The sequence below is a fragment of the Tachyglossus aculeatus genome, chromosome 1 (assembly GCF_015852505.1).
Source record: "Tachyglossus aculeatus isolate mTacAcu1 chromosome 1, mTacAcu1.pri, whole genome shotgun sequence".
NCBI lineage: Eukaryota > Metazoa > Chordata > Mammalia > Monotremata > Tachyglossidae > Tachyglossus > Tachyglossus aculeatus.
This window is the reverse complement of record NC_052066.1, coordinates 68899937-68927807: the sequence shown is the minus strand read 5'-3', so window position 1 is coordinate 68927807 and position 27871 is coordinate 68899937. Positions and strand designations below refer to the sequence as shown.

At 44.3% G+C, this 27871-nt stretch overlaps 1 protein-coding gene across 2 annotated transcripts in view; it reads right to left on the bottom strand.

The window, feature by feature from the left end:
* Positions 1-27871, bottom strand: part of DIS3L2 (DIS3 like 3'-5' exoribonuclease 2) — a 566950-nt gene that overhangs the window by 301293 nt on the left and 237786 nt on the right. For both annotated transcript variants that reach the window (XM_038750342.1, XM_038750351.1), the window contains exon 7: positions 6089-6177. In XM_038750342.1, the coding sequence (XP_038606270.1) occupies positions 6089-6177 (89 nt within the window). The remainder of the gene's footprint in view (positions 1-6088; positions 6178-27871) is intronic.

Genomic DNA, 27871 nt, shown 5'->3' with positions numbered 1-27871 from the left:
GTGCTTGGGAAAGTACAACACAAAAATACACAGACACAATAGCGGCCCACAGTGAGCTTACAGGGGAGACCAACATCAATACGAATAAATGAATGACAGATACGTACATAAGTGTTGAGGGGCTGGGGGAAGAACAAAGGGAGCAAGTCAGGGTGATCATCATCAATCATATTTATTGAGCGCTTACTGTGTGCACAGCACAGTACTAAGCGCTTAGTACTAACATGCAGAAGGGAATGGCAGAAGAGGAAAGGGGGAGCTTAGTTTGGGAAGGTCGCTGGGAGGAGATGTGCTGCAAAGTTGGGTGTAGCAATTTTTTAGGCCCGACAAAATTCACTACTCTCTGGAATGGTCCTGGATAAAGGCACATGGCTAGATATAACAAATACGAGTTGTGAATGTGCACACAGTATTGACTGATACTGCCAATTTATGTTGCCAATTTGTACTTCCCAAGCGCTTAGTACAGTGCTCTGCACATAGTAAGCGATCAATAAATACGATTGATGATGATACTTCTTCTCTCGTGTTCCTGCTCTCTTTTGAGAGAAAGTGTGAGAGAGATAGTATCAATAAATAAGAGTAATTATTACAGAAGCAGCTTGGGCGTGGGAGTCAGAAGGAGCTGGGTTCTAATTCCAGCCCCGTCACTTCGCTGCTGTGTGACCTTGGGCAAGTCGCTTCACCTTTCTGTGCCTCAGTTGTCTTATCAGAGAAGCGGCATGGCTTAGTGGAAAGAGCAGGGATTTGGAAGAGAGGTTGTGGGTTCTAATCCCAGATCCACCACTTATCTCCTGTGTAACTCTGGGCAAGTTGCTTCACTTCTCTGTGCTTCGGTTACCTCATCTGGAAAATGGGGATTACGTCTGAGCCTCACGTGGGACAATCCGATTACCCTGTATCTACCCCAGGGCTTTGACTGTGTTTGGCACATAGTAAGCGCTGAACAAATACCACCATCATCATCATAATCATCATCTGTAAAATAGAGATTAAGACTGTGAGCCCCATCATCATCATCAATCATATTTATTGAGCACTTACTATGTGCAGAGCACTGTACTAAGCGCTTGGGAAGTACAAATTGGCAACATATAGAGACAGTCCCTACCCAACAGTGGGCTCATGGGACAGGGCCTGTGTTCAACTTGATTCGCCTGTATCTACCCCAGCACTTAGTACAATGTCTGGCATAAAGTAAGTGCTTAACAAATACCATGAAAAAAACAACCAAGCTCTGTACCTGCAGAGCTGCAGGGTACTGAAGTATGGCGGCGTGTGGTCTCCACAGATTTTAGGACAATGGGGAAAGCTTTGGTTGTGCCCGGACTCAGGATGACTTGGGTGGTAGGGCTATGAAACAATAATCGTGGCATTTGTTACGCACTTACTGTGAGCCAGACACTGTACTAAATATATGTTGCCCACTTGTACTTCCCAAGCGCTTAGTACAGTGCTCTGCACACAGTAAGCGCTCAATAAATACGACTGAATGAATACACTCAAATTGGGTTGGACACAGTCCCTGTCCACATGGGGCTCACAGTCTCAATCCCCATTTTACAGATGAGGTAACTGAGGCTTAGAGAAGCAAAGGGATTTGCCCAGGGTCACACAGCGGAAACCTGGCAGAGCTGGGATTAGAACCCATGACCTTCTGACGCCCGTGCTCTATCCACTATGCCATATGAGACCCCTTACCAATCTCCTTCATCACCAGACCTGTTGAACTCAGATCTTGTTGGTGTTTTCATGTTGCTTTGTATTTTCATTTTCATCTTTTCTATTGTGTCTGTTGCCAAACCCCTCCCACCCTTCTTAGACTGGGAAACCCTGGAAGGCCAAGGACTGTGTTTATCAATAATCAATGAATGATTTGTATTTACTGAGTACCTATTATATGCCGGGCACTGTACTTGGGGGAGTACAATAGAGTCGGTAGACACGTTCTCTGCCCACAGTGAGCTTACAGTCTGCGGGTGGGCGGGGTACAGAAATTAATATCAATAAATGACTAATGGATATGTACGTAAGTGCTGCAGGGCTGAGGGAAGGGTGAATAAAGGGTGCAAATCCAAGTCCAAGTATGACATAGAATGGAGTGGAAAAAGATGAAATGAGGGCTTAGTCGAGGAAAGTTTCTTAGAGGAGATAGCTTTTAATAACATGGCATTCTCACCCAGCTGTGATTTTTTAACCAGTGTCAAATACACTGCTTTGTGCAAAGCAGGTGCTTAATAAATAGTATCACTACCACAGCACACTTGGGAAAATACAATAGAATTAGTAGACATGACGTACACACATAATAAATATACACGGTTATGTCAAAGGTGCAAATTTTTCATAGTAAGCACAGAAGAGGATAAGGGACAGGGACATGGCTTAGTAGAAAGAGCATGGGCTTGGGAGTCAGAGGACGTGGGTTTGAATCCCACCTCCACCACTTGTCTGCTATGTGGCCTTGGGCAAGCCACTTAACTTCTCTGTGCCTCAGTTTCCTCATGTGTAAAATGGGAATTAAGACTGTGAGACCCATGTGGGACAACCTGATTACCTTGTATCTACCCTAGCCCTTAGAATAGTGCTTGGCACATAGTAAGCACTTAACAAATACCATCATTTCGGGGCTTAGAACAGTGCTTGGCATATAGTAAGCGCTTAACAAACACCATTATTATTATTATTATTATTAAAAGGAGGATGAAGACAGGAAAGACGAGGCTTGTAAGAAGCAACAGACCAGAAAGCCACCAATTTGCCTCTTTTCAGCCCTGCCTGGAAACTCTACAGTCCTGTCAGGGGCCTGAGAAGAGCAAGTGTGAGTCCAGTTCAACCAACCGTGGAGGGGATCACTCCTAATGTCCATGTGGAGTGGACATCGAAGAGCTAAGCGAACACATGGATCAGACGAAGAGGATACAGTAATCGCCCCGTCTCTTTACAATGCTTGGCCTGGAAGGTTGGCACTGGTTGGGAAGGGCGGGACTCCAATTCAAATTTCCCGCTTCGCCGCGGGCTCTGCCATGCCACACTCCATAATAATAATAATAATAATAATAATAATAATGATAATAATGATGGCATTTGTTAAACACTTACTATATGCAAAGCACTGTTCTAAGCGCTGGGGTGGGGGATACAAGGTGATCAGGTTGTCCCATGTGGGGCTTACAGTCATCATCCCCATTTTACAGATGAGGTAACTGAGGCTCCGAGGAGTTAAGTGACTTACCCAAGGTCACACAGCAGACATGTGGCGGAGCTGGGACTCGAACCGATGACCTCTGACTCCAAAGCCCGTGCTCTTTCCACTGAGCCATGCCGCTTCTCAAAAAGTTAAGTGACTTGCCCAGAGTCACACAGCTGACAACTGGCGGAGCCGGGATTTGAACCCCTGACCTCTGACTCCAAAGCCCGGGTTCCTTCCATTGAGCCACACATCAGCAGCAGCATCATCAATGGAATTTATTGAGCGCTTACTCTGTGCAGAGCACTGTACTAAGTGCTTGGGAGGAAAAAAATGGTATTTGTTAAAGTGCTCACTATGTGCCAAGCACTGTTCTAAACACTGGGGTAGATACGAGCCCGATGTTGGGTAGGGACAGTCTCTATATGTTGCTGACTTGTACTTCCCAAGCGCTTAGTACAGTGCTCTGCACACAGTAAGTGCTCAATAAATATGATTGAATATATTCATATAATATATGAATCGAATGTAATAAGGTTGTCATTCATTCATTCATTCAATCATATTTATTGAGTGCTTACTGTGCGCAGAGCACAATACTAAGCACTGTGGGGCTCACAGTCTTAATCCCCATTTTACAGATGAGGTAACCGAGGCACAGAGAAGTTAATAATAATGATGGTATTTGTTTAGCGCTTACTACGTGCCAAGCACTGTTCTAAGTGCTGAGGTAGATACAAGGTAATCAGGTTGTCCCACGTGGTGCTCACAGTTGTAATCCTCATTTTACAGATGAGGTAATTTAGGCATAGAGAAGTTAATAATAATAATGATGGTATTTGTTTAGCGCTTACTACGTGCTAAGCACTGTTCTAAGTGCTGAGGTTGACACACGGTAATCAGGTTGTCCCACATGGTGCTCACAGTCTTGATCCTCATTTTACAGATGAGGTAACTGAGGCACAGAGGAGTTAAGTGACTTGCCCAAGGTCACACAGCTGATAAGTGGCAGAGCCAGGATTAGAACCCATGATCTCTGACTCCCAAGCCCGGGCTTTTCCACTAAGACACATTGCTTCTCTTAAGCATATATAATGCTTAATGCTTATAAGAGAGTATAATACAATTGATTCAATCAGAAGCGGATAAAAGCAGTATGGCCTAATCCTCTAGATGATGAGCTCACTGTGGGCAGGGAATGTGTCAGTTTGTTGTTATATTGTACTCTCCCAAGCGCTTAGTACAGTGCTGTGCACACAGTAAGTGCTCAGTAAATACAATTGAATGAATTGAATGAATGAGCCTGGGAGTCATCATCATCATCATCATCATCAATCGCATTTATTGAGCGCTTACTGTGTGCAGAGCACTGTACTAAGCACTTAGTCGGAGGACCTGGGTTCTAATCCCACTCTCCTGCCTAATGTGTGACCTTGGACAAATCACTTTTCTCTGTGACTCAGTTTCCTCAACTATAAAATGGAGATTCAATAAATGTTCTCCCTCATATTTAGATTGCGAACCTTGTGTTGGGCAGCGACTGCGTCTGACCTGATTCATTTGTATCTACCTAGAGATTAGTAACTGCTTAACAAATGCCACAAAAAAACACAAATCAGCATTCTCTACTGTAACCAGGGAGAAACATTGTAGCCTGGTCCCTTATTTCACAGGGATGGAATAAGAATGATCTCCTTGGACAAAGAACTGTTCACTCCTTGCAACTGGCACTAAAGAAAATGTGCTATTTTTAAAAAGATGTTTACAGAAAGCTGTAGGACCTTTTGAAAAGAATACAACTTTTCTCTTCAGCACAAACCAAGTCCTGCAGCTTTTCATTTTGCATTTCCAACAGCCTTTACAATTTTGATTATTTTAATTAAACAGACACATTTTCTGTGATGAAGGTAATGATTTACTTCCCTTTCTGTGAAATACCTTCTTTCGAGAACAAAAAAAAAAAAAAAAAACAATGGAAAAATCAGGATTCCAGCTCGACTCAGGGCTTTATTTTCCAGGCCACGTGACTTTTACAGCAATATCTTTTCTCTAAGCCCTCAGTGATCATAAGGAAATGCTTCCTGTCCATTATACAAACCCCAGGACAAGAGTTAGAAGATGGTTAAAAACCATTTTCCTGGTTGACGCACTAGGCAGTGCCTAGCGGATCTGTCTTCAACAAAACTCTTTGCTTTTAACCCAGACGCAAAGAAAAATGGGAGCGTCTCAAAGGAGAAGAAATGATGATGATGACGATGGTATTTGTTAAGTGCTTACTGTGGGTCAAGCGCTGCTCTAAGCACTGGGGTACATACCAGTTAATCAGTTAGGACAGAGTCACCGTCCCCACATGGAGCTTACAGTCTTAATCCTCATTTTACAGATGAGGTAAGTGAGACCCAGAGAAGTGAAGTGACTTGCCAGAGGTCACACAGCAGACAAGTGGCGGAGCTGGGATTAGAACCCATGATCTTCTGACTCTTAGGCCCAAGCTCTATCCATTATACCATGCTGCCTCTAGAGACCAAGAGACTCAGTGGGTACCTTAGTTTAGCCAGGGCCGCAATAATGATAATAATAATAATAATAATGGCATTTATTAAGCGCTTACTATGTGCAAAGCACTGTTCTAAGCGCTGGGGAGGTTACCAGGTGATTAGGTTGTCCCATCAGGGGCTCACAGTCTTAATCCCCATTTTACCGATGAGGTAACTGAGGCACAGAAAAGTTAAGTGACTTGCCCAAAGTCACGCAGCTGATAACTGGCGGAGCCGGGATTTGAACCCATGACCTCTGACTCCAAAGCCCGTGTTCTTTCCACTGAGCCACGCTGCTTTTATAGCAATAGCTGTAAAGACAAGCAGAGGAGGCTCTGTGGTGTGATTTATGGACAGTTACCTTGGCAGATCTCTGTAGCAACTTCTCTTGGTCTTGCTCCTTAACGCTGTCTTCCTGCTTTGCAGACAAGGCATCAGCACTGTCGACCCCTAGAAAATAAAATCAATCTATTAGGTGTCTGTGCATTTGGCGGTGTGCCATCATTCCTACACTTCTTCTTAGATTGTGAGACCCCACTGAGGTAGAAACTCTGTCTGAATTATCATCCATATACATGACTCCCTCAGGGCACAATAAGAGATCAATAATAATAATTACTATTATTATTATTGTATTTGTTAAGCATTTACTATGTGCCAAGCACTGTTCTAAGTGCTGGGGTAGATACAAGGTAATCAGGTTGTCTCACGTGGGGCTCACAGTCTTAATCCCCATACAGATGAGGTAACTGGGCACAGAGAAGTGAAGTGGCTTGCCCATGGTCACACGACAGACAAGTGGCAGAGGCAGGATTAGAACCCATGCCCTCTGACTCCCAAGCCCACGCTCTTGCCACTAAGCCACGCTGCTTCTCTAATCAATCATTCACCGGTATTCACTGAGTGCTTACTTTGTTGTCAGGCTCTGTCCTAGGTAGATGGGAGGCTGTAATATAATAGAGATGCTACTACTGCTACTACTACTAATTATTATTATTATTGTATTTGTTAAGTGCTTACTATGTGCCACGCAACTGCTGCTACTATTACTAATAATCATTATTATTGTATTTGTTAAGTGCTTACTATGTGCCACGCAACTGCTACTACTATTACTAATAATCATTATTGTATTTGTTAAGTGCTTACTATGTGCCACGCAACTGCTACTACTATTACCAATAATTATTATTATTGTATTTGTTAAGTGCTTACTATGTGCCACGCATTGTTCTAAGCACTACGGTAAATATGAGAAGCAGCGGGGCTCAGTGGAAAGAGCCCGGGCTTTGGAGTCAGAGGTCATGGGTTCAAATCCCGGCTCCACCACTTGATGATGATGATGGCATATGTTAAGCGCGTACTATGTGCAAAGCACTGTTCTAAGCGCTGGGGGGGATACAAGGTGATCAGGATGTCCCAGGTGGGGCTCACAGTCTTAATCCCCATTTGACAGATGAGGTACCTGAGGCACAGAGAAGTTAAGTGGCTTGCCTAAGGTCACACAGCTGGATTTGAACCCATGACCTCTGACTCCCAAATCCGTGCTCTTTCCACTGAGCCACGCTGATTCTCTTCACTTCCTCTGCCTTCTTATTCTCCTTTTCGCTTCATTCTTTCCCTTTTATCATCCCCTTTCTCTCTCTCTCTCTCTCCCTTTACCCCACCTTCTTTCCCTCTACTTCTTCCCTTTCTCCCCTTCTCATCCCTCTTTTCCCCTTCCCACAAAGCCCTGACCCTAGTGCGCTGCCCAGATTCACCCCCACATTCAAAACGCGAGGCGGGCTCCCCCAACCACTATCACTTGTCAGCCGTGTGACTTTGGGCAAGTCACTTCACTTCTCTGGGCCTCAGTTACCTCATCTGTAAAATGGGGATTAAGACTGTGAGCCGCACGTGGGACAACCTGATCACCTTGTAACCTCCCCAGTGCTTAGAACAGTGCTTTGCACATAGTAAGCGCTTAATAAATGCCATCATTATTATTATTATCATTACAAGGTTATCAGGTTAGACACAGTCTCTGTCCCACATGGCGCTCACAGTCTTAATCTCCATTTTACAGATGAGGCAACTGAGGCCCAGAGAAGTGAAGTGACTTGCCCAAGGTCACATGGCAGACGTGTGGCGGAGCCGGAATTAGAACCCACTTCCTCTGACTTCCAGACTCTTGCTCTTTCCACTAGGCAACGCTGTTCCCCTTAAGCACTTACTATATGTCAAGCACTGTTCTAAGCACTGGGGTAGATAAAGACAATCTGATCTCACATGAGGTTCCCAGTCTATGTAGGAGAGAGAATAGGTACTGAATTCCCATTTTTCATTCATTCATTCATTCATTCATTCAATCGTATTTATTGAGCGCTTACTGTGTGCAGAGCACCGGACTAAGCGCTTGAGAAGTACAAGTTGGCAACATATAGAGACGGTCCCTACCCAGCAGCAGGCTCATAGTCTAGAAGAGGGAGACAGACAACAAAACAGAACACATTAACAAAATAAAATAAATAGAATGAATATGTACAAATAAAATAGAGTAATAAATATGTACAAACATATATACATATATACAGGTGCTGTGGGGAAGGGAGGGAGGTAAGGTGGGGGGATGGGGAGGGAGAGGAGGGAGAGAGGAAGGAGGGGGCTCAGTGTGGGAAGGCCTCCTGGAGGAGGTGAGCTCTCAGTAGGGCTTTGAAGGGAGGAAGAGAGCTAGCTTGGCAGATGGGCAGAAGGAGGGCATTCCAGGCCAGGGGGAGGACGTGGGCCGGGGGTCGACGGTGGGACACGCGAGAACGCGGTACGGTGAGGAGATTAGCCGCAGCAGAGGAGTGGAAGGTGCGGGCTGGGCTGGAGAAGGAGAGAAGGGAGGGGAGGTAGGAGGGGGCAAGGGAATGGACAGCCTTGAAGCCCAGGGTGAGGAGTTTCTGCCTGATGCGTAGGTTGATTGGTAGCCACTGGAGATTTTTGAGGAGGGGACTGATCCCCATCCTTCCTCTCCCCCTACTCCCCCTCCCCATCCCCCATCTTACTTCCTTCTCCTCCCCACAGCACCTGTATACATGTACATATGTTTGTACATGTTTATTACTCTATTTATTTTACTTGTACATATTTATTCTATTTATTTTATTTGGTTTATATGTTTTGTTGTCTGTCTTCCCCTTCTAGGCTGTGAGCCCACTGTTGGGCTCTATATGTTGCAAACGTTTACTTCCCAAGTGCTTAGTACAGTGCTCTGCACACAGTAAGCGCTCAATAAATACGATTGAATGAATGAATGAATGAATGAGTAACATACCCAGAGCGTTTCTGCACAAAGACGATCCGGGCAGCGGTGTGAAGTTGGAGATGAAGGAACCGAGGCCCAGAGAAGCGAAATGATTTGCTAAAGATCACACAACAGATGAGTGGCAGGCCGGGATTAGAACCCAGACCCTCAGACTCCCAGGGCCATTCTCTTGTTGGGAGACAAATTCCCTGTCCATAAGGAACGCACAGTCTACAGTGGGAATGAGAGACCATAAAGTTCCACTCTTCAAGCCAAGGCAGAGGTAAGATACCCTGCTCTCCTTACCTCTTGGGCTGCGAGCCCTGGGTGTCTAATTTGACTTTCTTACATCCCTCTACCCCAGGCAACAAGGAAAGAGCACAGGACTGGGAGTTAAGAGACTTGGGTTCTAGTAATAATAATTATAATAATAATAATAAGTGCCAAGCAATGTTCATTCATTCATTCATTCAATCGTATTTATTGAGCGCTTACTGTGTGCAGAGCACTGGACTAAGCGCTTGGGAAGTCCAAGTTGGCAACAAATAGAGACGGTCCCTACCCAACAGCCGGCTCACAGTCTAGAAAGGGGAGACGGACAACAAAACAAATTAACAAAATAAATAGAATAAATATGTACAAATAAAATACATAAATAAATAGAGTAGCAGGGAAAATGGCTTTAGCAGAGCATACTGCAGAGAAGAACATTAAATATCCAAAAGGACTATTATATTTCGAGGTCCCGTTTCAAGGTGTTCAATTTTTCGATAGGAAGGACTAGTTTAAATCAATCAATCAATCAGTCGTATTTATTGAGCGCTTACTGTGTGCAGAGCACTGTACTAAGCGCTTGGGAAGTACAAGTTGGCAACATACAGAGACGGCATCTCTCCTATCTCCTCAAGAGAAAGGAGAGATGATTTATCCGGTCAAATCATCTCTCCTTTCTCTTGAGGAGACATGGTCTAAGTGCTGGGGTAGATACAAGGTAATCAGGTTGTCCCACATTGGGCTCACAGTCTTAATCCCCATTTTACAGAAGAGGCAACTGAGGCACAGAGAAGTTGAGTTGCCCAAAGTCACACAGCGGACAAGTGGCAGGGCCAGGATTCGAACCTCTGACCTCTTCCTCCCAAGCCCATGCTCTTTCCACTGAGCCGTACTGCTTCTGGTATAGTATAATAGTATAATGATACTAGTGGTATTTGCTAAGCACTTATTATGTGCCAGGCACTGTACTAAGCGCGGCGGTGGACACAAGCAAATGGAGTTGGACACAGTCCCTGTCCCACGTAGGGCTCACAGTCTCAATCCCCATTTTACAGATGAGATAACTGAGGCCCAGAGAAGTGAAGTAACCTGCCCAAGGTCACACAGCAGACAAGAGGAGGAACCGGGATTAGAACCCATGACCTTCTGACTCCCAGGCTCGATCCACCACTTCTGCCCCTTGCCATTCATTCATTCATTCAATCGTATTTATTGAGCGCTTACTGTGTGCACAGCACTGTACTAAGCGCTTGGGAAGTACAATTTGGCAACACATAGAGACGGTCCCTACCCAACAGTGGGCTCACAGTGTAGAAAGGGGAGACAGAGAACAAAACAAAACATATTAACAAAATAAAATAGATAGAATAAATATGTACAAGTGCCTTGGTCAAGTCACTTTTTACACCCTTCTGAGCATTCATGTGTGTATGTAAAATAAAGTGCTTGATTTTGACCATCCGAGTTGTCAATATTTTCCCGTGGCTCAGTGGAAAGAGCCCGGGCTTTGGAGTCAGGGGTCAGGGGTTCTAATCCCAGTTCCTCCAATTGTCAGTTGTGTGACTTTGGGCCAAGTCACTTCATCATCATCATCATCATCAATCGTATTTATTGAGCGCTATGTGCAGAGCACTGTATTAAGCGCTTGGGAAGTACAAATTTGTAACAGAGACAGTCCCTACCCGACAGTGGGCTCACAGTCTAAAAGGGGGAGACAGAGAACAAAACCAAACATACTAACAAAATAAAATAGAATAGATATGTACAAATAAAATAAATAAATAAATAGAGTAAAAAATATGTACAAACATATATACATATATACAGGTGCTGTGGGGAAGGGAAGGAGGTAAGATGGGGGGGATGGAGAGGGGGACGAGGGGGAGAGGAAGGAAGGGGCTCAGTCTGGGAAGGCCTCCTGGAGGAGGTGAGCTCTCAGCAGGGCCTTGAAGGGAGGAAGAGAGCTAGCTTGGCGGATGGGCAGAGGGAGGCCATTCCAGGCCCGGGGGACTTCACTTCTCTGGGCCTCAATTCCCTCATCTGGAAAATGGGGATGAAGACGGTGAGCCCCCTGTGGGACAACCTGATCAACCTGTAACCTCCCCAGCGCTCAGAACAGTGCTTTGCATGTAGTAAGCGCTTAATAAATGCCATCATTATTGTTATTATTATTAGAGTGCAAGATCCTTGTGGGCTGAAACGTGTTGCTTCATTATTCTATATTTCCCAAGTACCCAGTGCACTGCAACTCCTCAAGTGAATGCTCAATAAATACTACTATGACTATTTACAACTTCTCTGTGCCTCAGGTTCCTCTTTTTTAAAATGGGGGTAAAATGCCTGTTCTCCCCACCTCTTACGCTGTGCACCCTATGTGGGACAGACACTGTGTCTGATCTGATTACCTTCATTTCAGTCAAGAGATGAAAGCATCTTGGTGCCCTCAACTTAAGTTGAATTAACTAAACCACCCGAATGTGAAAGAACTTCTCCCCATCATCATCATCATCAATCATATTTATTGAGCGCTTACTGTGTGCAGAGCACTGTACTAAGCGCTTGGGAAGTACAAGTTGGCAACATACAGAGACATCACACAGCACCTCCCCCTCTCACCCCCTTCCTTACACACAAAAAGGTTATTTAACTCTGTCCCAGAGAATGGAGATAGGTTCATTTATTGTGCACATCTGCTGAAATAACACAAAATCAAAATAAACTTAAACTTTTAAAAGTACTTCTATACCAGCCATAATAAACAAAATGGTGGAAAATAGATTATATTTATTAAGTACAAAAAAACCCACCAGCCCTCACTTTCCTGGCTTTTCTCAGTTAGTGTCAGTGAAGTACTTAAATTCCTTTAATGTTTAATTTCCGTCTTCAAAAAACTTATAAAATGAACATTCTCCCAAAAAAGTGAAAACCGCACCTCTCCAGTAAAGACACATTTAGGCGCTGTACCAGGAGTATTAAAAAACTCCATGAAAAAATAGCAGACTAGACATTTTCACCATTTTCATCTCCCGTGTTTTTGTTTGTTGATTTTATTGCCTCCTACAAAACCCTCTTCCCAGTCGACACATCTGAGGTTCGATTTTCCAAATTCCACGCCGTCCATATGTGAGAGCGGGGGGGGAAGAGTCGTGGTGCTTATTATCACCGTTTAGAAATTGCCCAAACTATCTTGTCTGGGATCGGCCAAAATAAACAAACAAATCCTTCTTGGGCCGGGTCCCTTCTTAGCGAAAGTTTAGCCGGGAGCCAATTTTTCCCATTCTGAGTGTACTATGGAAACCTTGACATGATCTGGACTATACGGGACTGAGAAGGATCCCGCTGTTTGTTTTTCCATCTGGGCTGAAATCATCTACCTACCAGGGTGTCTTTTTTAAAGCCGAATTTCTAATTGTTCTGCAGAAAATCGTTTTTCAAACTATCTGTCGCCCTGGCCATAAGTTAAGGAGGAAAATCATCAAATACAGTTATATTTGTATTTTTTTTTCTTTTAGACTATGATCCAGGTTTCCAGAACCATCAGATGTTTCCCAGAAAAATCCAGAAATAGCGTCCTGTACTGTCACGGGCATCGGCCCACCCAGATTGCCCACCTGCACTGGCAGGCGAATAATCATAATAATGGTAATTGTGGCATCTGTTAGGCGCTTCTTATGTGACTAGCACTGTACTAAGCGTTGGGGTAGAAATGAGATAATCAGGTACCACATAGGGCTCACAGGCTAAGAAATAATAGTAATAATAATAATGGCATTTACTAAGCACTTACTATGTGCAAAGCACTGTTCTAAGCGCTGGGGAGGTTACAAGGTAATCAGGCTGTCCCACTGGGGGCTCACAGTCTTAATCCCCATTTTACAGAGGAGGCAACTGAGGCCCAGAGAAGTGACTTGCCCAAAGTCACACAGCTGACAATTGGCAGAGACGGGATTTGAGCCCATGACCTCTGACTCCAAAGCCCGTGCTCTTTCCACTGAGCCACGCTGCTTCTCTGTAGTAGGAGTAGGGAGGGAGTACGCATATTGAATCTCCCACCTTGCAGACGAGGAGACGGAGGCACAGGGAAGTTAAGTGACTTGTCCAAAGTCACCCAGCAGACAAGTTGAGGAAATGGAATTAGAACCCAAGTCTTCAGACTCCTGGGTTCCCCTCTTCACCACTCCCCAACTCCAAGGCCCACCCTGCTCCCCTTCCCCTTGACCCCCAAACTACTTCTCAGCTATTTTGATGTCTTAAGAAGGGTAGCCTTCTAAAGGATGCCGGGGCAATTGGTTCATTCAATCCTCTGGCCCGGAATGCCCTCCCTCCTCAAATCCGACAGACAATCACTCTCCCCTCATTCAAACCCTTACTCAATCAATCAATCAATCGCATTTATTGAGTGCTTACTGTGTGCAGAGCACTGTACTAAGCGCTTGGGAAGTACAAGTTGGCAACATATAGAGACAGTCCCTACCCAACAGTGGGCTCACAGTCTAGAAGGGGGAGACAGAGAACAAAACCAAACATATTAACAAAATAAAATAAATAGAATAGATAGGTACAAGTAAAATAAATAAATGGAGTAATAAATATGTACAAACATATACATATATACAGGTGCTGTGGGGAAGGGAAGGAGGTAAGACGGAGGGGATGGAGAGGGGGACGAGGGGGAGAGGAAGGAAGGGGCTCAGTCTGGGAAGGCCTCCTGGAGGAGGTGAGCTCTCAGTAGGGCCTTGAAGGGAGGAAGAAAGCTAGCTTGGCGGATGGGCAGAGGGAGGCCATTCCAGGCCAGGGGGAGGACGTGGGCCCGGGGTCGACGGCGGGACAGGCGAGAATGAGGCCCGGTGAGGAGATTAGCGGTGGAGGAGCAGAGGGTGCGGGCTGGGCTGGAGAAGGAGAGAAGGGAGGGGAGGTAGGGGGGGGGCGAGGGGACGGACAGCCTCGAAGCCCAGGGTGAGGAGTTTCTGCCTGATGCGCAGATTGATTGGTAGCCACTGGAGATTTTTGAGGAGGGGAGTAACATGCCCAGAGCGTTTCTGGACAAAGACAATCCGGGCAGCAGCATGAAGTATGGATTGAAGTGAGGAGAGACACGAGGATGGGAGATCAGAGAGAAGGCTGATGCAGTAGTCCAGATGGGATAGGATGACAGCTTGAACGAGCACTCAAGGCACAACTCCTCCAAGGGGCCTTCCCCGACTAAGACCCCCTCTTTCCTCTTCTCCCTCTCCCGTCTGTGTCACCCTAACTTGCTCCCTTTGTTCCTCCCCCCAACCCATCCCCACGGCACTTACATACATATCTATAACTTATTTATTTGTATTGGTGCCTGTCTCCCCTCCTCTGGACCATAAGCTCGTTGCAGGCAGGAAATATGATAAAGATGGTTTTTGTTAAGCTCTTACTATGTGCAAAGCACTGTTCTAAGCGCTGAGGGATATACAAGGTAATCGGGTTGTCCCACGTGAGGCTCACACTCTTTATAATAAATAATAATAATAATGGCATTTATTAAGCGCTTACTATGTGCAGAGCACTGTTCTAAGCGCTGGGGAATTTACAAGGTGATCAGGTTGTCCCACGTGGGGCTCACAGTCTTCATCCCCATTTTACAGATGAGGGAACTGAGGCCCAGAGAAGTTAAGTGACTTGCCCAAAGTCACACAGTTGACAAGTGGTGGAGCCGGGATTTGAACCCATGACCTCTGACTCCAAAGCCCGGGCTTTTTCCACTGAGCCACGCTGCTTCTCTAAGCAGCTACTCATTATCCCCATTTTACAGATAAGGTAACGGCGAGCCAAGTGAATCAATCAATCAATCAATCATATTTATTGAGCGCTTACTGTGTGCAGAGCACTATACTAAGCGCTTGGGAAGTACAATTTGGCAACATATAGAGACAGTCCCTACCCAACAGTGGGCTCACAGTCTAAAAGGCGGAGACAGAGAACAAAACCAAACATACTAACAAAATAAAATAAATAGAATAGATATGTACAAGTAAAATAAATAAATAAATAGAGTAATAAATATGTACAAACATATATACATACATACAGGTGCTGTGGGGAAGGGAAGGAGGTAAGATGGGGGGATGGAGAGGGGGACGAGGGGGAGAGGAAGGAAGGGGCTCAGTCTGGGAAGGCCTCCTGGAGGAGGTGAGCTCTCAGCAGGGCCTTGAAGGGAGGAAGAGAGCTAGCTTGGCGGAGGGGCAGAGGGATTGGGGGCATTCCGGGCCCGGGGGATGACGTGGGCCGGGGGCCGATGGCGGGACAGGCGAGAACGAGGTACGGTGAGGAGATTAGCGGCAGAGGAGCGGAGGGTGCGGGCTGGGCTGGAGAAGGAGAGAAGGGAAGTGAGGTACAAGGGGGCAAGGGGATGGACAGCCTTGAAGCCCAGGGTGAGGAGCCCAGATAACAAAACAAAACAAAACAAGTAGAAAGGCATCAACAGTAATGATGGTATTTGTTAAGCACTTAATATGTGCCAAGCCCCGTGGTAATAATAATAATAACAATTAATAATGGTATTTGTTAAGCACTTACTATGTGCCAAGCGCTGTTCTAAGCACTGGGGTAGATACAAGGTAATCGGGTTGCCCCATGTGGGGCTCACACTCTTAATCTCCATTTTACAGATGAGGTAACTGAGGCCCAGAGAAGTTAAGGGACTTGCCCAAAGTCACACAGCTGATGAGTGATGGAGCCGGAATTAGAACCCACGACTTCTGACTCCCACGCCTGTGCTCCTTCCACTAAGCTGCACTGCTTTTCTCATGATTTTCAAAGATTAAGCCCGAAAGTGACCTTTTCATGTTCTGAGTTCATAAGGTCCTACTGAGAGCTCACCTCCTCCAGGAGGCCTTCCCAGACTGAGCCCCCTCCTTCCTCTCCCCCTCCTTCCCCTCTCCATCCCCGCCGCCTTACCTCCTTCCCTTCCCCACAGCACCTGTATATATGTATATATGTTTGTATGTGTTTATTACTCTATTTATTAATTTATTTTACTTGTACATATCTATTCTATTTATTTTATTTTGTTAATGTTTTGTTTTGTTCTCTGTCTCCCCCTTCTAGACTGTGAGCCCACTGTTGGGTAGGGACCGTCTCTAGATGTTGCCAACTTGTACTTCCCAAGCACTTAGTACAGTGCTCTGCACACAGTAAGAGCTCAATAAATACGATTGATTGATTGATAAGGTAATCTTGGCGGGGAACCGTGTCTTGTTCACACAGAGAACACGTCCTAATTAGTTATGCCGTAATGACGGTTTAGAGTGATGCAACCAAAAGGAAAGCTGTCAACTCCATGATCTGGCCATCAAAGATAAGGAGTGCACTCCTGGGAGAAGGGGAGGAACTGTCTTGGCTGGCTTCTTTGCAAGGTACTTAGTTTTTTAAATTTAAAATTAAAATTTTAAATTGTTATTTAAAAAGCTCATAGTCAGGGAACCTTGAAGCACATCTTTGGCTCTGGTGACACAGCACTTCTGTACATATAATTTATATATATTAATGTCTATCTCCCCCCCCACCCCCCGCCCTCTAGACTGTAAGCTTGTTGTGGGCAGGGAATGTGTTTGTTTATTGTTAGATTGTACTCTGTCAAGTGCTTAATATAGCGCCCTGCACTCGTTAAGTGCTCAATAAATACGGCTGAATGAATTAATTCATTCATTCAATCGTATTTATTGAGCACTTACTGTGTGCAGAGCACTGTACTAAGCGCTTGGGAAGGACAAGTTGGCGACCTATAGAGACGGTCCCTACATTAGTTACTCTATTTATTTATTTATTTCTTTACTTGTACATATCTATTCTATTTATTTTATTTTGTTAGTATGTTTGGTTTTGTTCTCTGTCTCCCCCTTTTAGACTGTGAGCCCACTGTTGGGTAGGGACCGTCTCTATATGTTGCCAACTTGTACTTCCCAAGCGCTTAGTACAGTGCTCTGCACACAGTAAGCACTCAATAAATACGATTGATTGACTGTTCATATTTATTACTCTATTTATTTATTCTACTTGTACATAGCTATTCTATTTATTTTATTTGTTAATATGTTTTGTTTTGTTGTCTGTCTCCCCCCTCTAGACTGTGAGCCCACTGTTGGGTAGGGACTGTCTCTATATGTTGCCAACTTGGACTTCCCAAGCGCCTAGTCCAGTGCTCTGCACACAGTAAGTGCTCAATAAATATGATTGATTGATTGATTGATAGAAGGGGGAGACAGACAACAAAACAAAACATGTGGACAGGTATCAAGTCGTCAGAATAAATACAATTAAAGCTAAATGCACATCATTGACAAAATTAATAGAATAGTAAATATGTGCAAGTAAAATAGAGTAATAAATCTGTACAAACATATATACAGGTGCTGTGGGGAGGGGAAGGAGCTAGGGCCGGGGGGATGGGGAGGAGGAGAGATTGAATGAATGAATGAATGAATGGTGAGTCTGGATCAAGTCTCTTCTTAGAATCAATCAATCAATCATATTTATTGAGCGCTTACTGTGTGCAGAGCACTGTACTAAGCGCTTGGGAAGCACAAGTTGGCAACACATCTCCTCCAAAGACTACAAAACACAAATAGCTTCCTGTTTTATGTTTGCGCTGAGTGACCAGGCAGGAGTGGGAGACCATAGTCCATAATAAGCCGAAAAATGAAAACACACACACACACCTTAGCTTTTGAAAAGAGCTTAAACATAGAGAAGCAGCGTGACTTAGTGGAAAGAGCCCAGGCTTGGGAGTCAAAGGACATGGGTTCTAATACCGGCTCCCGCAATTGTCTGCTGTGTGACCTTAGGCAAGTTGCAACTTCTCTGTGCCTCATTTACCTCATCTGTAAAATGGGGATTAAAGTGTGGGCCCCATATGGGACAGTCTGGTTACCCTCTATCTATCCCAGCACTTAGAACAGTGCTTGGCACATAGTAAGCACTTAACAAATACCATAATTATTATTACTAGAATCTAAGGTAGTCTTAAGGTAGTCTTAAGGCTTCACCAAAATAGCAGAGGAGTAATTTGGGGGTGGAGGGAAGGGAAGACCCCTGCTGGGCCTTGGAGGGGGGATGTTTGCTTAGTACAGTGCTCTGCACACAGTAAGCGCTCAATAAATACGATTGATTGATTGATTGATTGGTGAAGAGGGGAAGAATGCAGCAGAGCTGAAGCAGCATGGCACAGTGGTTAGTGCACAGGCCTGGGAGCCAGGAGGTCGTGGGTTCTAATCCTGGCTCTGCCACCTGCCTGCTGTGTGACCTTGGGCAAGTCACTTCACTTCTCTGGGCCTCAGTTACCTCATCTGGAAAATGGGGATTGAGACTGTGAGACCCACGTGGGACAGGGACTGTGTCCAACCTGGTTTGCTTGCATCCACCCCAATGCTTAGTACCATGCCCAGCATATAGTAAGTGCTTAACAAATACTATTATTATCATTATTATTATTATTATTATTATTATTATTATTATGAAAGGCAACCAGAGGGAACTTGGGGTAGGAAAGGCAGGAGGGCCAGTTGGAGGACCAGGTACAGGGAGTAGTCTGTTTCACACATCTTTCCAGGTCCCCTGCTGTGGGACAACCTGGCTCTCTACAATTAAATCTCTCCATGATTCTTCTGTTGCTCCTCAGGAGACTAGCAGGACGGGTGGGGTGTTGACTGATCAGGCCGTCATTAAGCATGAGCAGATGTTTCCCTAGTTAGTAAAAACAAGCAACACCACTGACAAAATTCTCACGACACTCTTTGCCTCCAATCAATCATATTCATTCATTCATTCATTCATTCAATCGGATTCATTGAGTGCTTACTGTGTGCAGAGCACTATACTAAGTGCTTGGGAGTGTACAATATAAAAGAGTCGGCAGACATTTCCCCTGCCCACAATGAGTAAGACTGTTGAGCCAACCAGCCAAAATGTGTTTTTTGTTGCACAGCTCTCAATAAAGTTGATATTTTGACATGATGATGATGCTGGGATGGCCCATCCTGAAACTGAGTTTCATTATCACTTCTCTCCAGGTATAAACGTCATCATTAACCATTTAAAATCTTCATCCCAGGATTTGCTTTGCTCAAAAACAAATCTTTCAAATCTTCCCTCCAGGTGCCTTTGGGCAATACAAGTCCAGTAGAGTTTCGGGTTAAAGCCTAATCACCTTTTGGGGATTATGTGAAATTTAAAGTGAGAATTTTCACTTTTAAGATGATAGAAAATGCCAAAACAGTTCATACGGTACCCTGAGATTGAGATGTGGTACCTTTCCTCAAGAAGAAAATCGAGTTTACCTTATTAAATACACAATAGACAGATATGCCTGGCGATACTTCATGATTTGCCGACACATCAAAAGTTTTTTTTTGACAATTAGATTACCGTGACACTGAGGTGGCCAAGGTGTACCAAAATCCAATTGACAAATATCCTAATTAACTTTGACAGAACCCAGGATTACTTTCTTCAAATCTTGAGTGAGCAGACATGGAAATTTACAATTCCCTCCAAAAGGAATAAAATTAAAGATGCAATATCCACTTGCAAATGAAAACATATCACCGCTTCGGATATCACAAAGTCAACCAACTGGAAAAAAATCTTCCCTTGCTCAATGGAAAGAAGAAACACTAAAAGAACACCTACTACTTACAAGGGGAAGTCTAATTTAAGACCAAATTACTTTCCATGCCTGACTGCACAGGTTCATCAAAGTAATGGCTTCATCGATCAAGCTGCATGTTTGCCTGCGTGGAATAATGGAGAAAGACAAGTCTCTTCAATCAGTCAACCAATCAGTAGCATTTCTTGAACTCTTACTGTGCGCAGAGCACTGTACTGAGCACTTGGGAGAGTACCAATGGACCTGTCAACCGTAATCCCTGCTCTTAAGGAGCTTACAATCTAGTAAGCGGGACGCCCACTAAAATAAATTATAGCTTGGGAAGAAACAGAGTCAAAGAATACGCTGAGGGCTAGGGGAGGGGTGACCCCTCCTTCTCAGGGTCGCATCTGGATAATTTCCAGTACTCTACCAGCCATGACCCGTCTACATGCTTTGTTTTGTTGTCTGTCTCCTCCTTCTAGACTGTGAGCCCGTTGTTGGGTAGGGACTGTCTCTATATGTTACCGACTTGTACTTCCCAAGCGCTTAGTACAGTGCTCTGCACACAGTAAGCGCTCAATAAATATGACTGAATGAATGAATGAATGAGGGAGAATCAAGCAGAGTCCTACCCATTCCATTCCTAGCTTGGCCATGGCTAGTAACTAGAAGGCAATCTGATACAAGGCAAAACTCACCAGTATGTATTTATTACTCTATAAATTTATTTATTTTATTTGTACATATTTATTCTATTTATTTTATTTTGTTAATATGTTTTGTTTTGTTGTCTGTCTCCCCCTTCTAGACTGTGAGCCCAATGTTGGGTAAGGACCGTCTCTACATGTTAACAACTTGTACTTCCCAAGCGCTTAGTACAGTGCTCTGCACACAGTAAGCGCTCAATAAATACGACTGAATGAATGAATGAGGGAGAATCAAGCAGAGTCCTACCCATTCCATTCCTAGGTTGGCCAGTGGCTAGTAAGTAGAAGGCAATCTGATACAAGGCAAAACTCACCAGTATGTATTTATTACTCTATTTATTTATTTTATTTGTACATATTTATTCTATTTATATTATTTTGTTAGTACGTTTTGTTTTGTTGTCTGTCTCCCCCTTCTAGACTGTGAGCCCACTGTTGGGTAGGGATCGCCTCTATATGTTGTCAACTTGTACTTCCCAAGCGCTTAGTAAAGTGCTCTGCACACAGAAAGCGCTCAATAAATATGACTGAATATCTGTCATTTATTTATTTTATCTTAATGTCTGCCCCCGCCTCTCCAAACTATAAGCTCGTTGTGGACAGGGAGTGTATCTGTTTATTGTTGTATTGTACTCTCCCAAGCGCTTAGTAATAATAATGATAATGGCATTTATTAAGTGCTTACTATGTGCAAACCACTGTTCTAAGCGCTGGGGAGGTTACAAGGTGATCAGGTTGTCCCACGGGGGGCTCACAGTCTTCATCCCTATTTTACAGATGGGGTAACTGGGGCACAGAGAAGTTAGGTGACTTGCCCAAAGTTACACAGCTGACAAGTAGCGGAGCCGGGATTTGAACCCATGACCCCTGACTCTCAAAGCCCGGGCTCTTTCCACTGAGCCACGCTGCTTCTCTACAGTACTTAGTTCTTAGTACAGTGCTCTACATATGGTAATCGCTCGATAAATATGATCGAATGAATGAATGATGCCACAGCTCACCCGAGAGGTTCTGGGGTTCCAGTAAAGATTCTTGAGGATTGATCTCAGGTCCTATAGGAAATCATTTGACCACTATGGATCAATGGATGGCATTATTATTCCCACAGTGCTTACTGTGCGCAGAGCACTGTACTATGTATGCGCTTAGATAAGTACAATAGACAAAGTAGACATGATCCCTGCTCTCAAGGAGCTTACAGTTTAGTTCAAGAGACAGACACAAAAATACATTATGGATAGAGGAAGCAACTAAGTCTAAAGGTAATAATAATAATTGCAGTGTTTGTGAAGCGTTTACAGTGTGTCAGGCACTGCACTAAGCACTGAGGTGGATACAAGCAAATTGGGTTGGACAGAGTCCCTGTTCCATATGGGGCTCACAGTTTCAATCCCCATTTGACAGATGAGGTCACTGAGGCACAGAGAAGTGAAGGGATTTGCCCAAGGTCCCACAGCAGACAAGTGGTGGGGCCGAGATCAGAACCCGAGGCCTTCTGTCTCCCAGGCCTGTGCTCTATCCATTAAGCCAATCGATCATTTGATCGATGGTAGTTATTGAGCACCACTGTGAGCCCACTGTTTGACTGATTGATTGAGCACTTTCTATGCGCAGGGCACTGTATTAAGCACTTTGGAGTTTACAATACATTAGAGAAGCAGCGTGGCTCAGTGGAAAGAGCACAGGCTTTGGAGTCAGAGGTCATGGGTTCGAATCCCGACTCCACCACATGTCTGCTGTGTGACCTTGGGCAAGTCACTTAACTTCTCTGCGCCTCAGTTACCTCATCTGTAAAATGGGGATGAAGACTGTGAGCCCCACGTGGGACAACTTGATCACCTTGTATCCCCCCAGCGCTTAGGACAGTGCTCTGCACATAGTAAGCGCTTAATAAATGCCATTATTATTATTATTATTATTAGACTTAACAGACACGTTCCCTACCCATAACGAGCTATGTGCAAAAGTGCTGTGGGGGTGGTATTCATTCATTCATTCATTCAATCGTATTTATTGAGCGCTTACTGTGTGCCGAGCACTGGACTAAGCGCTTGGGAAGTACAAGTTGGCAACATATAGAGATGGTCCCTACCCAACAAAGGGCTCACAGTCTAGAAGGGGGAGACAGACAATGAAACAAAACATGTGGACAGGTGTCAAGTCGTCAGAATAAATAGAAATAAAGCTAGATGCACATCATTAAGAAAATAAATAGAATAGTAAATATATACAAGTAAAATAAATAGAGTAATAAATCTGTACAAACATAGATACAGGTGCTGTGGCGGGGGGAAGGAAGTAGGGTGGGGGGGATGGGGAGGAGGAGAGGAAAAAGGGGGCTCAGTCTGGGAAGGCCTCCTGGAGGAGGTGAGCTCTCAGTTGGATGGTATCATGACAACCATCCATGAAATCCCACCAAGTCACAGAATTTTACCAAAAAGGGGGATGGAACCTTCAGTCAATAATTAATGATTCTATGGTATATAAGAAAAACGGTATTATCTCCTATGAGACCCGTACTCATCCTCCCTGAGTGTGTTAATGGAAGGATGCATTTCTGTTGGGGTTAAAGGGAAGATTATAAGAATGTGCATGGCGTAATGCAAATCAACCTCATTACAAATCATACAAACATTATTCATTCAGTTGTATTTATTGAGCGCTTACTGTGTGCAGAACACTGTGCTAAGCTCTTGGGAATTACCAGTGGGCAACATATAGAGATGGTGCCTAACCAACAATGGGCTCACCAGTAGTGGCAAAAACTCTAAATCCAACAGCTATAATACATGTACACAATGTACCTCTCTCCGGAGAAGCAGCGTGGCTTATTGGAAAGAGCCCGGGCTTTGGAGTCAGAGGTCATGGGTTCAAATCCCGGCTCCACCACGTCTGCTGTGTGACCTTGGGCAAGTCACTTCACTTCTCTGAGCCTCAGTTACCTTATCTGTAAAATGAGGATTAAGACTGTGAGCCCCACGCGGGACAACTTGATGTATCCCCCCAGCGCTTAGAACAGTGCTTTGCACATAGTAAGCGCTTAACAAATGCCATCATCATCATCATCTGCTAAAAAAAAAAAATCCAGATCTCACTGGACCGTCAAGTAATCCCATTTTTTATACACTTCCTGTGTGCAGAGCACTGTACTGAGTGCTCGGGAGCATACAATATAACAGATTTGGTAGACACGTACCTGCCACAATAAGCTTGCAGTCTAGAGTGGGAGACAGCCATTAAAATAAATTTTAGATATACACGTAAGTGCTGTGGGTCTGAGGGTTGGGTGAATATCAAGTGCTTAAAGGGTACAAATCCTAGAAGGGAGAGGGAGTGGGGGATATGAGGACTTAGTCGGGGAAGGCCTCTTGGAGGGGAAGCTAAGAAGGCTTGGAAAGTGGGGATAGGGATGGTTTTTCATATATGAAGTGGGTGGAAGTTGCAGGTCAGAGGCAGGATGTGGGCCAGGAGTCGGCACCGAGCAAGACGAGAGGGAGGTATAGAGAGCAGGCTGCTGTTGAAGGGGTGAAAGTGAGCATGCTGTGTTGGACTAGGAAGCCAGGAAGGTAAGATAGGAGGGGGCAAGGTGATTGAGTGCTTTAAAGCCAGTTGTAAGGACTTTCTTTATGATGCAGAGATGTATGGGCAACCCCTGGAGGTCCTTGAGGAGTGGGGAGACATAGACTGAACAGCTGTAGAGAAAAATGATCCAAGCAGAATAGTGACTTGTGGACTGGAAGGGGGAGAGACAGGAGGCAGGGAGGTTAGTTAAGGTGGCTGATCAATCAATCAATCAATCAATCGTATTTATTGAGCGCTTACTGTGTGCAGAGCACTGTACTTAAGCGCTAGGGAAGTACAAGTTGGCAACATATAGAGACAGTCCCTACCCAACAGTGGGCTCACAGTCTAAAAGGGGGAGACACAGAACAAAACCAAACATACTAACAAAATAAAATAAATAGAATAGATATGTACAAGTAAAATAAATAGAGTAATAAATATGTACAAACATATATACATATATACTTGATGCAGTAATCAAGGCGGGATAGAGTAAATGCTTGGATCAGCGTGTTAGCAGTTTGGATAGAGAAGAAAGGGAGGATTTTAGCAATGTTGTAAAGCTATAACTGACAGGATGTAGTGACAGACTGAATGTGTGGGTTGAGTGAGAGAGATGAGTCATCATCATCAATCGTATTTACTGAGGGCTTACTGTGTGCAGAGCACTGTACTAAGCGCTTGGGAAGTACAAGTTGGCAACATATAGAGACAGTCCCTACCCAACAGTGGGTTCACAGTCTAAAAGTCGAGAACAATGCCAAGGTTATGGGCTTGTGAGACAGGGAAGATGGTAGTACTGTCTACAGGGATGGGAAAGTCAGGGGGAGGACAGTGTTTCAGTGGAGATGAGGAATTCTGTTTTGGGCATGTTATGTTTGAGGTGCCTGCAGACATCCAAATAAAAATGCCCTGAGGGCAGGAGAAACTACAAGACTGCAGAGAAGGAGAAAAAGCAGACCTGAAAGACTAAAATTGGTAGCTTCTTCCAAGAAAACAGTGCTAGTGATAAGTGATTCTCTCCCATGTTAGATGGAAGATCCTATTTAATCAATCAATCATATTTATTGAGTGCTTACTGTGTGCAGAGCACTGTACTAAGTGCTTGGGAAGTACAAGTTGGCAACATATAAGAAGCCACATACTTTGCTACAAAAATTGTGCTGAAAACTGAGGGTCCGTATAGAGTTGTTACCAAAAGCATAAGAAAAACTACTCAGGCTTAATGATTATGACGCCATACTACTCGCCTATGAGCAATAAATGATGCCCTTTGGTAAATCTGGACCTCTCTGGAAAAAAAGTCAAGAGCTCATCAGGTAAGCCTGAACCCCAGTTTGTTTCCACTGTCCCCTCTCTAGACTGTAAAGTTGTTGTGGGCAAGACTCTGTTCTACTGTACACTTCCTTGTGCTTAGAACAGTGTTCTGCACACTATAAGTGTTCAAAATATACCATTTTTTATCTTCCTTCTGCCTTGGCCGTAGCGGGTAGGATTGCATTCTGATCCTGCCTAGCCTCTTTCCCCGTGTAGGCCAACTCTTTTGCAGGGACAAAAATCTAGGTCTTAAAGTATCAAATGAAAGAACATATCTACCAACTTTGTCACGCTGCGCTCTCCCATGTTCTTAGTACAGGGCTCTGCACACAGTAAGAGCGCAATAAATACGACTCATTCATTGATTTAGAGCTAACCAAAGGAGGACTTAATGAGAATCATTAAGATACGCCGATAAATTGTGAATTCATGGCTGACCTAAATCTAGAGGAAGATTTCATTGCCTGGGTTGACTTAGGAAATTATACTGATGCTGCCAGGGGAGTGAAAGAGAGAGCAAAAAGGGAAGATTCGTTACTGCCTAAAATGGGAACATGGAGAAAATGCATGAAAATTTGGAGCCATTGGCTCGGGACCACAGTTATTTCTTCATCTGAGGGTAGAACATTTGACTGGAATGCTGAGCTAAAAGAGGAGCACTACAAGGGGACCAGAGTATCAAAAGGGGAAAAGAATTATGGAGCTGCTTTACATATGAAGGACATAACACTAAGAAGTAGGAAAAAGTCAAAAGGATTAAGTTAAAAAGAAAGAAAATATGGGCATGGAAGGATCTCCAAACCAACAAGAGGATGAATGAGAAAGCAACAAGACCTACTGGAAAGAGCATGAGCCTGGGAGCTAGAGGACCGGAGTTCGAGTTCTAAATCCCGGCTCTGCCACTTTATTATTATTATTTAGTTTTTTCTTCTGGTATTTGTTAAGCACTTACTAGGCACTGAAATAGATACAAGGTAACCACGTTGGACACAATTCATGTCCCGCATGGGGGCTCACAGTCTTAATCCTCATTTTGCAGAGGAGGTAACTGAGGTGCAGAGAAGTTCATTCATTCATTCAATTGTATTTATTGAGCGTTTACTGTGTGCAGCGCACTGTACTAAGCGCTTGGGAACTATAAATTGGCAACATATAGAGACGGTCCCTAACCAGCAGGCTCACAGTCTAGAAGGAGGAGACAGACAACAAAACAAAACATGTGGACAGGTGTCAAGTCATCAGAATACCCAAGGTCACAGAGCAGACAAGTGGCGGAGCCAGGATTATAGTTGTCTGCTATGGAACCGTGGGAAAGTCACTTCATTTTCTGTCTCATTTTCTTCATCTGTAACACGCAGATTAAATCCTACTCTCTCCTAATTAACATTCCAAGCTCCAGGTGGGACAAGTTTTGTGTCCACCCTGATTGTCTTGCCTCTACCCTAGTGCTCAGTATAGTGCCCGGCACGTAGTAAATGCTTATTCATTCATTCGTATTTATTGAGTGCTTACTGTGTGCAGCGCACTGTACTAAGCGCTTGGGAAGTACAAGTTGGCAACATCTAGAGACGGTCCCTACCCAACAGCGGGCTCACAGTCTAGAAGGGGGAGACAGACAACAAAACAAAACATATTAACAAAATAAAATAAATATGTACAAGTAAAATAGAGTAATAAATATGTACAAACATAGCTTATTAAGTATCATTATCATTATTAGTAGTAGCATTAATTATATCAATTTACCACAGTAGCTCTGGGTAAGAATATGATGTTGTCCTAGAATTACTCAAATACCTGCTGAAAAGCCACAGCTCCTTACACTTGGAATGTGTGAGCAGTGTGGCCTAATGGAAGGAGCCCAAAGAGTCAGAAGACCTGGATTGTTTGGTTTTTTGATGGTATTTATTAAGAGTGCACTATGTGCCAGGCACTGTACTAAGCACTGGGATAGTTAAAAGCTAATCAGGTTGGACACAGCTCCTGTCCCACATGGGGCTTACAGCCATAATCCCCATTTTCCAGATAAGGTAACTGAAGCACAGAGAAGTCAAGTGACTTACCCAAGGTCACCTGGCAGACAAGTGGTGGAGCTGGAATTAGAACCCACGTCCTTCTGCCTTCCAAGCCCATGCTCTACCCACTAGGCCACAGTACTTCTCCATCTCCTGTATTTACCTACTGGGTGACTGCGGGAAAATTGCTTACTGCCTCTGTACCACGGTTTTCTTATCTGTTAAATGGGGATTCAATATCTGTCCTCCCTCCTGCTAAGGCTGAGCGGCCCATGTGGGACAGTGATTGTGCCTGACCTGGTGACCATGCATCTTCCCCAGCATTTAAAACTGTGCTTGGCACATGATACAGGCTTAACAAACACCGCGATTATGCGGGGAG